The following is a 14,395-nucleotide window of genomic DNA, read 5'->3' as shown; positions in this document are numbered from 1 at the left end:
TTATGTTTGAACTGAACAATTTATTGAAGAATTTCTGATTGAGATTAGTACATAAAAATTTTTTCCATTATTATATTTACATGATAAAACATGACATGTTACTGTACAAAATATCAACAATGACATCCGTGTAAATGACCTTGATCACAAACTGTATTCTCTGCTCTGTGTAATTGTGGTTTACTGATGTTAGTTACCTGTATCAGTTAAACTATTATTGGGGAAAAAAGGTAGCAATTTAGATTGAAATTATTAAATAGATGAAAAAAAATTGTCACAGAGTGTGTTGAGTCAGTTACAAATAATTTCATTCATTGTTTTTTTTAGGACAAATAACATTTCATTTTTTCTTCTCATTTATTCTGTTTGCCTCTTAATAATTCTAAGATCGTGGATGGTTTCTTTGTTGTTTTGATTTGTGACTGTTCCACAGACCCATCTGCAAAATTAGGAGGAAATTCTTTGGAGTCACTGGAGCGTGTTGATGCAAAAATTGAACTGTTGTCACTCGATCGAGATCTGAATGATCCATATCCAAAACTTCCAAGAGAGACTGAATCAGACATCTCATCTTCACTCCCTGGAAATAATGAAGATACTTACTAAATGGTTTTATTCATCCTGAATAGTATAGGAGCAGTTACAGTGCATGACTGTGACACATATTTCTTACCGTCAAGTAAACATTTAATTGTGAAAAACGCACTTTTTATAAAAAAATATGTTATGTTGCCGAAAATGTGATAAGCAAAATTCTCTCTTCACAAAGTGTAAACCTGCCATTATTAACAAAACTCTGCCCACATTGCCTAAAAGTAGAAGGGCAGGTTTTATTGAGCTGACGATATATATTTTCTGGAGCTTAAGTCAAAAAGAATTCACCATACAATGTGATGAACTTGTTAGAATATGCATCCAGATTTGCACTACAGACAAGTGAGCACGAACACACAAGCAAAACATAAAGAAACTGATTGTTCTCTAAAGGTATACCTTCACTCAGGTTATACTTTTTAGGCGTGTTCCCCGAGCTATACCTTTTGAGGTTATTTAGTTAAACCTTCTTAAGTGCGAGGTTAGCAGGTGCTGTCTATGGCGGTGGTGATGAATAGGTTGATATCAATGAATCAATTAATCAATTATCGACTAAAAATCTTCTCTAATCAAATTGTGCAAATACACTTACTGGCTCCGCAGACTGCGTCTTTGATTTAAGAAAATAAATCAAATGTCTCGCTAGCATAGTTTGACCAAAGTCCCCATAACATTCATTGGCTTTATAAAGACTAAGCCTTTCCTAAATTAATACTGAATAGAATTTTACATTAAATTATTATATACATTTTTATATGTGAAATTAAACTGCGATTTAGAAAAGCTTTTTGCATAGCGTTATGAACCATAAAAGGCGTTAAGGTATAACTAAGAGCGGTCCAGACCAACCTTACGAAAGTATGACTTACAGAAGGTATACTTAAATAAGAAGGTTTAGGGAACCACATATTAACTATAAGGTACAGCTTAAGGTATAATGTAAGAACGATGTAGCGTTCGGAAGGTTTCGGGAAACGCAGCCCAGTTCAAGTTTTTGAATAGGTTTTTAAGGGGCACTGTCAAATAGTTACTCAAAAATATACTTACTCAATGGTTGTTGTAATTTCATTATGTATGATCCACCAGCAAATAAGAGAGGAGCGTCTTTAGAGCGTGATGATGCAAAAACTGAACTTTTGTCTGCACCTGATCGAGATCTGAATGAACCATAAGCAGAACTTCTCAGAGAGACTGTGTCAAACATCTCATCCTCACTCACTGAAAATAGTGATAAAAAAGAAGATTGTATCTACAGTATTTGATATTTGAGATCATGTTTAATACTTTATTTTTAAAACATTATTTTTAAAACATTATTTTTATGTTTAATTCCTCATAAGAAAACAAAGCATAATGCAGTTCTAATGTGGTTAAAGTAATGGGCCTGTTGTCCATAATAAAAAACTGAAGACTTCAACATTTAATATAATCGAAGACATAGAAGTGGAAATGAAGAGGGAAAACATGCTAGAAAAAATGTCAACATATGATAACAACATTTAAAATTATGAGTTGAACAAACTGAAAGATTTCTCTTAACCCTTTAGATAAATTTCAAAATGTCAAAATACTTTACACTTTTAGGCCACATTTTTTCAAACCAACAACACAACAGTTTTTTTTTATTCTATAGGCTAGTTATATTATAACATACTGACATTCTATTTTTGCTTACTTTTTTGAACCCCAATTTTAACACTGTAACTCCTAATTTTCTAACTGATCCGATTTACTGTGATTACAGTATAGTGACAGTGAAAGAGAGAAGAACGTTTCATCATCTACATATTATTCACTCACTCATCTGTGATTCTGCTTTCTCTTCCTCTTCTCTTCTTTTCTCCTTCACCTGCTGTAAAAGTTCAAAATGGCAGCCGTTGTTTTGTTTCACTGTCTCTTCTATCTTCTCCAGCAGATCTTTGATCTGAGTGTCATCACTTCTGTTCTTATTGTTGAGAACATGATATCTGTTCCCACATTTCTCCACCAGCCACTGGAGATCCTCTCCTTCACTCTCAATGTGTTGCTCTATAGATGTGTCTCCTAGAAAGTCTCCACAGGTGAAGAGCACTATAGTGTGACTCCAGACTCTCTCACCGAGGAGACCCAAATACCCCTGAAATACTTTTCTCTCATCCTCTTTAAATCTAATGTCTGCACGTATGACCAGTAGAACAACATGAGGTCCTGGAGGACACAGAGACACACTGAGTAAAATCTCTTGTTTCAGTAACTCAGGGCTCTCTTCTACAGGTTCATGTCTCCACCATCCAGGAGCTTCTATGACAGTGATGTGTCTGTCTGCTACTTCTCTCTGTCTCTTCACACACTGATCAGTTGTCTTCAGATCAAACTCTTCTCTGTTCAGGATGATGTTTCCTGATGAACTCTTCCCAGAATATCTATAGCCCATTAACACAATCCTCAACTCTGAGAGATACTGAGTGTCACCTGCAAGAAAAACACACTTGAATGAAAAAGGTAGGAAATCTTTCGAAATAAACATACATTATGGGTTAAAGGTTTCGGATCACTTGACAAAAATGTTTCTCCTGCTCTTAAAAAACTTTTAATCTGAAGGTATATGTTGCAATGTTTGAAATTACTTGCGTGGAAAAACTGGCATTGTGGCTTTATACATTTTTCATTAAACAGTATTTAATAAAATCTTCTTAAATAACGTTATTTCCTGAGTCGCGGGCAACAGAAGATTGGCTTGGAATCAACAAGACATGAGACTGACCGGCCAGTCACCGGTCCCGGCCAATCATGTGGCAATCCCGGTCTCTGGCCAGTCAATTGGTGCACCTCTTGAAAGCTTGATCTAACAGGTAAAGCATTAACCTAAATGTGAACTCATGTATATATTGACCGTCATTGACCTCAAAGATATGGGAGACTGTTCCAAAGTCTTGGTCCAACAACTGCAAAAGCATGATGGCCTCTTTTAACTTACCAACGTTCTGTATACTGTAAGTGTGATGTTGTTTTCATGTTCAGTCAGCTGAATGTTCTCAGTGTTTAGATCTGTGATGTTTACTCACTCATCTGTGATCTGATCATCTCTCTCTGTTTCTTCATCCTCTTCACTCGTTCTTCTGCTCTCTCTTCCTCTGCTCTTCTTTTCTCCTCCAGCTCCTGTAAAATCTTTCTGTCTATTTCAAAATGGCAGCCTTTGTTTTCTGTCACTGTCTCTTCGATCTTCTCCAGCAGATCTTTGATCTTAGTGTCATCACTGTTGTTCACATTGTTGAGAACAAGATATGTGTTCCCACATTTCTCCACCAGCCACTGAAGATCCTCTCCTTCTCTCTCAATGTGTTGCTCTATATATGTGTCTCCTAGAAAGTCTCCATGAGTGAAGAGCACTATAGTGTGACTCCAGACTCTCTCACCGAGAAGATCCACATAACCCTGAAATACTTTTCTCTCATCCTCTTTAAATCTAATGTCCACACGTATAACCAGTAGAACAACATGAGGTCCTGGAGGACACAGAGACACACTGAGTAAAATCTCTTGTTTCAGTAACTCTGGGCTCTCTTCTACAGGAACATTGATCCACCATCCTGGAGCTTCTATGACAGTGATGTGTCTGTCTGCTACTTCTCTCCTTCTCTTCACGCACTGAGCAGTTGTCTTCAGGTCAAACTCTTCTCTGTTCAGGATGATGTTTCCTGCTGAACTCTTTCCAGCTCCTTTATACCCCATTAACACAATCCTCAACTCTGAGGGCTCCTCAGTGTCACCTGCAAAAAAAATACAAAACACACCCTTAATACTCACACTTGCTATAACTCTCCTTTCACATGTTCGAAACAAAAAAAATAAACTAATATGTCCAGACTTCGAAAGATCAGAGAACAACATGGTTCACTGTAAAATAACTTAAAAGTTTAAAATCAAGAGAACATGTCATCTTCTCATCATTCACATCTATTTGAATGAGTGTCTAAAACCAACAGAAACATTAAGTCTGTTACACTAAGACATAAGAAGGGGGACCGGAGGGTGTGCTCCAACTACCGGGGATCACACTTCTCAGCCTCCCCGGGAAAGTCTATGCCAGGGTACTGGAGAGGAGAATCCGGCCGATAGTAGAACCTCGGATTCAGGAGGAACAGTGTGGTTTCCGTCCAGGTCGTGGAACACTAGACCAGCTCTATACCCTCTCCAGGGTGCTGGAGGGTTCATGGGAGATGCCCAACCAATCCACATGTGTTTTGTGGATTTGGAGAAGGCATTCGACTGTGTCCCTCGCGACATCTTGTGGAGGGTGCTCCGGGAGTATGGGATTCGGGACCCTTTGCTAAGGTCTATCCGGTCCCTGTACGACCGGAGCAGGAGCTTGGTTCGCATTGCCGGCAGTAAGTCAGACTTGTTCCGGGTGCATGTTGGACTCCGGCAGGGCTGCCCTTTGTCGCCGGTTCTGTTCATAATTTTTATGGACAGAATTTCTAGGCGCAGCCAGGGGCCGGAGGGCGTCGGGTTTGGGGACCACACGATTGCATCTCTGCTCTTTGCGGATGATGTCATCGTGCTGGCCCCATCAGACCAGGACCTTCAGCATGCACTGGGACGGTTTGCAGCCGAGTGTGAAGCGGCTGGGATGAGAATCAGCACCTCCAAATCTGAGGCCATGGTTCTCAGCCGGAAAAGGGTGGCTTGCTCACTTCAGGTAGGTGGAGAGTTCCTTCCTCAAGTGGAGGAGTTCAAGTATCTGGGTGTCTTGTTCACGAGTGAGGGAAGGATGGAACGGGAGATTGACAGACGGATCGGTGCAGCTTCTGCAGTAATGCAGTCGCTGTACCGGTCTGTCGTGGTGAAGAAGGAGCTGAGCCGCAAGGCGAAGCTCTCGATTTACCGGTCAATCTACATTCCTACTCTCACCTATGGTCATGAGCTGTGGGTCATGACCGAAAGGACAAGATCCCGGATACAGGCGGCCGAAATGAGCTTTCTCCACAGGGTGGCCGGGCGATCCCTTAGAGATAGGGTGAGAAGCTTGGTCACTCGGGAGGAGCTCAGAGTAGATCCGCTGCTCCTCATCATCGAGAGGGGCCAGCTGAGGTGGCTGGGGCATCTTTTCCGGATGCCCCCTGGACGCCTTCCCGGTAAGGTGTTCCGGGCATGTCCCACCGGGAGAAGACCCCGGGGAAGACCTAGGACACGGTGGAGGGACTATGTCTCCCGGCTGGCCTGGGAACGCCTCGGTGTCCCCCCGGAAGAGCTGGAGGAAGTGTCTAGGGAGAGGGAAGTCTGGGCATCCCTGCTTAGACTGCTGCCCCCGCGACCTGACCCCGGATAAGCGGTAGAAAATGGATGGATGGACACTTTGACATTTGATATTAATTTTGTATTTTTATCCCTGACAGACCTGCTGCACATGTGAGCTGTGACAAATTAAAAACATACAGGAGTTACTAAACTATTCAAACCTGATTTTAGAACGATCCCTGACATATGCTCTTTTTTTTATAAAATTGCAAATTGTATTTAAATTTACATTAAAGCATTAATATGCATTTGGCAAATGGTATTAATTTTTTAGGTTCTTTATTGGGCTGTGGACCTGTTGCATCTTTCACTTTCTCATCTTGCACACACAATCTTTTGTTAACAAAACTTTAATCTATCATGTTATATATAATATTATCATTTGCTTTCTTTCATTCATTCGTTCCTTATGTCGTTATTAGGAGTGAAATTGCAATCAACCCCAATATAATGTTTCCATATCATTTAAAACCTGAAATAAGGTTTAACATTTACACATAAAAATGTAAAGCTTCTAATGTTTACAGGTGCATGTGTCATAAACATTTAGACACACCTGTAAACACTAGAATCTTTATGTGTCCATCGTTCAAGGAAATGAAAAACAGAAAAAAATAAGTAATGACAAAGCAACATGATCAGATTAATAACAGAGATAATAAAATAATAACAACCCCGATCACGGCAAGTTAATTAAACATCAAGTCGATCACCATAACTCTATTATTAACACTATAACATTTGTAATTTGACTCTAAAGGCATTTTAATGAACATGATATGGTGAAAGCCTGTATACTAACAACAAATTGTCATCCACAGTTAGTTTTAATATAAATGGTTTACTTTTGTGTCGATCAGCAGAAGACTATTATAGTGAAAACGGAAATCTTGAATTAATACTTGAAATAAATAAGTGAATTCTTACCATCTGAGTCCATTTCTGTCCTGTCTCATTTGAAGTCTCTGAGACTTTCAGTCCCTAAAATGCGTAGGAGCACATGAGATGTCAAGATTCTTCAGTTGTTTACTGGAAAGATTGTCAGCATAACTGGAAGAACGAGTTAGAACTTTTTGACTCTGTGTGACAGGAAAAACCCCAGAGATTAAATTCTGTTGACATTGTTGATGGTGCATTGAATCAGAATCAGAATCAGAAAGAGCTTTATTGCAAAGTATGTTTGCACATAAAAGGAATTTGTTTTGGTGACAGGAGCATCCAGTACACAGAATAAGCAACAACACAGAGACCATCAAACAATACAAAAACAGTTACACAGATGATTTAAATAAGGGCCTATGGGTATAAAAATTAAGATATACAATACAATAAACATAAGAGTAAAGCTATAGAGAGTAAGTATGTGTACGCTATAGAGAGTAAGTATGTATGTATGTAAATATGTACAAGTAAAAATTAAGAATAGACAATTTCAGTAAAAGGTATGTGTTATATACAGCAAGATGAAATATAATTTACAGAAAAAGTTGTATAAAAAATAGATAGTGTATTATCTGAAGGATATTGAAGATTGCACTTTATTATTATTGCACATAAGAAGTTTTGTACGCAAGAAAAAATAAATAAAAAATGAATTAACTGTTCAAGAGGTAGATGGCCTGAGGGAAGAAGCTGTTTTTGTGTCTGGTTGTTTTGGTGCTCAGTGCTCTGTAGCGCCGACCAGATGGCAGCATTGTGAAGAGATGATGGCTTGGATGTGACAGGTCCAGGGTGATTTTCTGAGCCCTTTTCCTCACTCTGGATGTATAGAGTTCTTGGATGGTGGGCTGGGGAGCACCGATGATCTTCTCAGAAGTCCGAGACCTCAATTTTGAGTCATTTCCCTGAAAATGTCAACTGTACCCCGAAAAAATTATTATTTTTTTTACTATGGTAACTGCACAGATTTTACATTTGGTGGTCCAAATACCCAATGTGAGATCTCTCTTCAAATTTGTAAAGCATTTGTTTTATTTTAAGTGCATGATTTTTCATAGTCAGGTAAGTTCAAATTTCAGGATTGTCACATCCATATCGCTCCATATTCCTCATAAATGGACACATGAAATTGAATATATATTAACTATTTTATGTTGTATAAAGAGGCATCCCTTCTCCATTCATTAGGTATTTTTGCTTCAGGATTGCACATTTTATTTAACAGAAATCCTACAAAGTTTATCGTCTCGAAAAAATGGCGTCATTTTTTTGTCACATCCGTAACTCATGTTTATTTCCCTTTTTTTAAATATATATTTTTTCATAGACTGACAATTTTGTATGTTTAGACTCTATCAACAAGTGAACAGTAAAATATAAATAGATGGTTCAATATAATCGTAACAAATTAATTCTCTGAGCATTTTTGTGTCACGTCCATAACGCAAAATGTCACGTCCATAACGCAGGAATGACCCACCTGTTTTAAGTGGCATCTTGAGATTTCACAGTTCAGTTCCAGTTTTTACTCTCATATGGCGAAACACAAAACAAGGACTCAAACAGGCTGAGTCGATTCTTATCTGCTGTACTATTTGCATAAGGTTGTGACTATGCCGTTTGTAACCGAGAATAAAAAAGTATTAATGTACATATCTTTCATGCATGTACGTCATTAAAGTATAAAGTCAAAGCTTATATTCATTTCACATATTCGTTTGCATTACCAGATGACTTTCTATTAAAATAAAAAAAGCTTACCAAAGTCCATTTCACTTGTCTGAGTAGTTTTAGTAGTCTACTTTAGTCCAGTTACACAAAACAAGTGCGAATATAGAAGGAGCAGCCTCTTATTGGCGTAAAGAGAATTTGCAAAAGGTTGTGAATAACATTTATGACGGAAAAGATATATATACGAAGATCAAGATATATAATTCATCTAACAATAAAACATTTCTAACAAGGAATTCCAAAGTTTAACATTAATTTAGCTTACCACTGTATATGAAGTTCAAGTCCATCAAGTCAATACACTGGGAATAAATGCAAGTGATTGAAAGAAAGCCAATTGATAAACATAAACCATCATTTGTTTCAGGATTGTTAAAATCATCCATTTCTATTACGAAAATGAATGAACACCAAATGCCCTGGGAAAATACATCAAGATCAAAGTTGGGCATTATTATATTAGCTAGTTACATTTGATATATTTTTTTTCCAAGAGATTAAATTGAGGACTAAGGGATTCTTATAGATAAAGGCTGATATTTCACGTTGATACTTCAATGCTTCTTTGAGTTTTACAGTAACGCCTATGCTACACTGTTAAATGCTAAAAAAAGTTAAAACTGCATGTCAGTGAAATATACACACCTCATGTACATATGTACATAAATAGAAAGTGCTTATCGTGTTATTAAGTTAAGTAATGTTAATGTTTTAAATGTAAAAGGTGAATTTCTAATGTTTCACAATAGTTGATACAGTTCATTATCTGTTAATATAAATTTAAAAGCTCAAGGAAAAACACTTGCAAGCAAACAATACAATACATGCCAAAGAGAAAAACAAAGAAAATCATCAACTACATTAGTTAGGAATATGAATATTAATTCTAAGCATTATCAAAGTGAGTATCAAGTGGCAAAAATATTTAGAAACATTTAAAATATATAATCCATATATTTTTGATCATTATGGTTTAACTGAACAATTTATTGAAGATTTTTTTATTGAGATTAGTTCATAAAAATAGATTCCTTATTACATTTACATGATAAAACATGACATGTTACTGTACACAATATCAACAATGTCATCCGTGTAAATGACCTTGATCACACACTGTATTCTCTGCTCTGTGTAATTGTGGTTTAGTGATGTCAGTTACCTGTATCAGTTTGGTTTGAGTTTATTAAATAGAATGAAATTTATTTTTCACAGAATTTGTGTTAAATCAGTGGCAGATTATTTCATTTATTTGTTTTCTTTGGGACAATTATCCATATATCTTTCATCTGTTCTTTTAATAATTTGAAGATCCTGAATTTGTTCTTGGTTGTTTTGATTTGTGAATGTTCCACAGACTGAGGAGTGGAGGGTACAGACCCATCTACAAAATTGGTAGGTTCATCTTTGGAGTCACTGTAGCGTGTTGATGCAAAAATTGAACTGTTGTAACCTGATCGAGATCTGAATGATCCATATCCAGAACTTCCAAGAGAGACTGAATCAGACATCTCATCCTCACTCCCTGGAAATAATGAAGATACTTACTAAATGGTTTTATGCATCCTGAATAGTATAGGAGCAGTTACACTGCAAGACTGTGACACATTTATCTTATATTGCAATAATTAAATAAAATGTGAAAAATGCACTTTTTATAAAACAAAATTAAGGTTGCCTAAAATCTGAAAAGCAAAATTCTCTCTTCACAAAGTTTTTCTGAGTTGACTATATTTTCTGGTGCTTATGGCAGGAAGAATTTGCCATACAATGTTAAAATGATGAAAGTGTTAGAATCTATACATCCAAATGTGCACTACACACAAGTGAGCAGAAACACACAAGCAAAACATAAAGAAACTGATAAGATCAATTGTTTTAAATGTTATACTCTAAATTCATTGAACAGTTTAAGTATTAAAATACATTTTTGGGTCACTGTAGTAAAATAATTAAAATAAATATACTTACTCAATGGTTGTTGAAATTTCTTGTTGTATGATCCACCAGCAAATGAGAGAGGTAAATCTTTAGAGCGTGATGATGCAAAAACTGAACTTTTGTCTGCACCTGATCGAGATCTGAATGATCTATAAGCAGAACTTCTCAGAGAGACTGAATCAAACATCTCATCCTTACGCACTGAAAACAATAAACAAGAAAACATGAAACCCTGTCTGTCTCACTATGACTTTTTACAGTTTTATACATGTCAGACTACAATAAGATCCAGTGAGATCTTGGGTTAATGACACCAGCCCTTTTACTGTACATCAGATTTGGTTTTAGGCATCCTGAATAATATAGGAGTGTTTTTTAACATTTACCCAAAAAGAACAAACACACAAGCAAAACAAAGAAACTTGTGATAAAAATGGTTTGAACTTTTGTTATCTTAGGAATTCATATACAGTATTTAGAAAATAATTTAAGTATTTAAATACATTTTTGAGGGCCACTGTAATCAAATAGACCTGCTGCATCTTTCACTTTGTCATCTTGCGCAAGCTTTCGTAAACAAAACTTTAATCTATCATGTTATATATAATATTATCATTTGCAGTTTTTTTTATTCATTTGTTCGTTGTGTCGTTATTAGGAGTGAAATTGTAATCAAACGCAACATATTGATTCCTGAGAAATTAAAACCTGAAATAAGGTTTATAATTTACACATACTGTAAAGCTTCACAAACGTTTAGACACACCTGTAAACATTTGAAGCTTTATGTGTCCATCTTTCAAGGAAATGAAAAACAAAGTAAAATGTACTATACGGTAAACCTTATTAAAAAAAAAAGATTTGATTGCTGAATGTATTTACAGTAAAATGAATACAGAAATGTCAGCCCTAACACATTGCCAAAAAGAAAGTCATGACAAAGCAACATGATCAGTTTAATAACCAAGATAGAAAATAACAACAACACTGATCACTGCAAGGTACTCTGTTATTAACACTATAACAATTATAACTTGTTTCCAAAGGCATTTTAATAAAAATGATATTGTGAAAGCCTGTATACTAACAACAAATTGTCTTCCACAATTAGTTTTAATATAAATGGTTTACTTTTGTGTCGATCAGCAGAAGACTATTAAAGTAAAAACAGAAATCTTGAATTAATACTTGAAATAAATAACTTAAGAAAGTTTATTCTTACCATCTGCGTACATTTCTGTCTTGTCTTGTCTTTGGTTCTTAAAATGCGTCAGAGCACATCGAGGCGTCAAGATTCTTAAGGTCTTTACTGGAAAGATCGTCAGCATAACTGGAAGAACGAGTTTAGAAACATGTGAGTGTGTGACAGGAAAACCCCCAGAGATTAAATTCCGATGAAACAAAAGGAGCATAAAGTGCGTAAAGATAGAAATGATGAGATTTGGTCTGAAGTTGTTTCAATAATGCATATATTGCAAACAACTTCAAATATGTATGTAGAAATATAAGAGTAGTAGTCCATGTAGACATTTGCATTGGTCTGGCTTATTAATAAATACTGTAGGATTTATTTTGAGTTCATGTTAACTAAGGTTATCAAACAGTCTCTTACTGTACAGTGTTTATGGGCTTACAGTATATTTTGACACCAAAGCATTTCCAGATATTTTAAGAGAGATACTTGCTCTTGCAATGACATACACTCATGAGAAGGGTATGAACGACACTGTTGATGGTGCATTGAATGTGTACACTCCTATACAAAATAATAACTTAATTAATTTTTATCAAATAAGACCGTACTTTTACACTGTGTAAATCAATAAGCAATCCAAAATGTAACTAAAACCACTATTGTAGCTTGTTTGATTTGTGAATATTTTTGACTGAATATCAAACACAAAATCCTCTTGGTTTGTTTTACTGCACAAACAAGTCCATCATTAGTTAAACAAAGAAAACAAAAACACATTAACCAGGCATTGCAAACCATAAAAGCAAGAGGCACGGCTTTAGAAATGAGGTTATAGTATTACATAAACTACATTACACAACATGTTAGTGGGTGTGTCTTAACACTCCTACGAAGCACATGACAGGCTGAGGTTGGTTGGAAAACAAAGTGGAGAAATCAAAACTATAGATTGATAAAGAGAAGAGGATTTATTCCTTGGCTTATAAACCTGAACAGAGTTTGCATTTGAAACTGTAAAGACTTAAAGGTTCATGTGTTATATCCTAAGTGTCAGGATTGTTGGATAGAACCCAAACGCAGGTGAAGGGTTAACAAAAATCCTTTATTTAACGGACAAAACAAAAACCCGCGATGGGAAAATAAACAAGGTACGAGGTAGACATAATAATAATAGTCCAAACACGAAGGGAGCAAGGGTAATCCAAAACACGAAATACACAGTACGACTCACGGGCAGGAAACACTGGATACGGGAGACAGGAAGGAATGAACCGACAAGGTGTGAGGGAAACAGAGATACTAGACAGGTAAATGTTAACGATGGGAGATAGAATGGAGATGGGCAGGTGACAAGACTCAACATGATGGGAACCGGCAGGATGCTGGCAGGACAGGTGAGAGGGATGAACACTAATGTAGAGCTGAACGGAGAAACAAGGGGCGGAGCTAAACGAAAGACAGTAAGGACACGCGGCAAAATGTCAAATACAAACCACCACGTGTCTCCACACAAGAGGAAACAAACACAAGTCAAGATACTGTCCGAGTCGACCCTGTCCACAAGGCACGGAAACTTGGAATAGAAAGGACAGAATCCTGACACTAAGCTTTACTTCTGTCATTCTCTACATTTGATATCATCAGTTTTCTACTTTCTTTGTCTGAAAGTTGCCCAAAATATATCTTAAGGTAAAGTCAAATCTAGATTTTCTAGAAGGGGTTATTCCCCGGAAATACGTGTTTTTCTTTGTCTTTGGTGTGTTATAAGTTGCCCATGCAGGTATTAGACACGTAAAAATGTAAGTTTTTATCTAGAAGCAAATGCTCACCCATACCTGCCTGAAACGTCTCGTGTAACCACACCCCGGCGAATCTACGTCCGTTCGTAACATGATTTGACTAAGACCACCAAAATGTATACGTAAGTAAGGTAGACGTACCTGTCAGAACAGTTTCGTTGGAACCAGATGTTCCGAATATGGTAAGAGGCCTTACTTTTCCATGCAGTATTCGACCAATCACTACGCATTAGTGAACTGGCCAATCATTGCACACCTCGCTTTTCAGAGCGATGAGAATTGTAAAACATCAGCGCATTTCAGATAGGTGGAGCAAAGAGGAGACACAAACATGCACGGTTTGTGGAAAATACAGCGTTTTTTAACCTTAAATCGTGTTTACACATTTTATCACATCTAAAGCAAACAATAATATTTGTTTTAGCCGCGTCAAATTACCATTTTAATGTGTAACCACAAACCGTGCTACAGGTACTGAATACATTTCACCTCCTTGGCAGTTTTCAGTAGAAAAATAATCATTTCATGACGAATAAAATCTATACAAAGATCAAAAGTTTAATTCAGATGTTTGATGTTGAGGAATACTAAGAACCCGGATGTGCAAAGGCCATATCACTCATAATTAAAATAATTATATGAAAAATACGTTAACATATAAGTTTTTGCTGTGTATAATGGAAGAAACTGAGTTCACTTTTTGGACACCAATGAAATATAAACACATTTATCATTAGTCAATAGTGAAAGTTACCTATATGACCTATTTGAAAGTGACCTGTTTGTCAGATATGGTAAACCATATCCGAAATATACCACTGCTTTTAACCCATACAGTGAATAAAATTGCTGTTGTTGTTGTGTTATAAAGTTACAGTATGTTTTGCCAATTAGTGGAATTCTTAGCTAATGCTCTTAA

At 36.5% G+C, this 14,395-nt stretch overlaps 1 protein-coding gene across 1 annotated transcript; it reads right to left on the bottom strand.

Annotated features, from left to right (window-relative positions):
- LOC130413905 (GTPase IMAP family member 8-like) lies at positions 1–7,139 on the bottom strand. The gene is made up of 5 exons (XM_056739445.1): positions 6,799–7,139; positions 3,639–4,343; positions 2,395–3,045; positions 1,642–1,812; positions 1–580 (listed from the first exon to the last, which is right to left on the bottom strand). Exons 1-5 carry the CDS (start codon positions 6,809–6,811, stop codon positions 354–356), a joined length of 1,767 nt encoding a protein of 588 aa, XP_056595423.1. The 5' UTR covers positions 6,812–7,139; the 3' UTR covers positions 1–353.
- Positions 7,140–14,395: the final 7,256 nt, after the last annotated feature.

Source organism: Triplophysa dalaica, chromosome 24, assembly GCF_015846415.1.
Source record: "Triplophysa dalaica isolate WHDGS20190420 chromosome 24, ASM1584641v1, whole genome shotgun sequence".
Lineage (NCBI taxonomy): Eukaryota > Metazoa > Chordata > Actinopteri > Cypriniformes > Nemacheilidae > Triplophysa > Triplophysa dalaica.
Note: the sequence above shows the minus strand (reverse complement) of the source record. Positions and strands in the feature narration are given on the sequence as shown.

Excerpts from the sequence above, each read along its gene's own strand:
- LOC130413905 (XM_056739445.1), bottom strand. Across the intron at positions 1,813-2,394 it reads GAAAGCAGAATCACAGATGA|TGAGTGAGGATGAGATGTTT; the intron begins GTGAGTGAATAA and ends CACTATTTTCAG. Across the intron at positions 581-1,641 it reads GAAATTACAACAACCATTGA|GGAGTGAAGATGAGATGTCT; the intron begins GTAAGTATATTT and ends CATTATTTCCAG.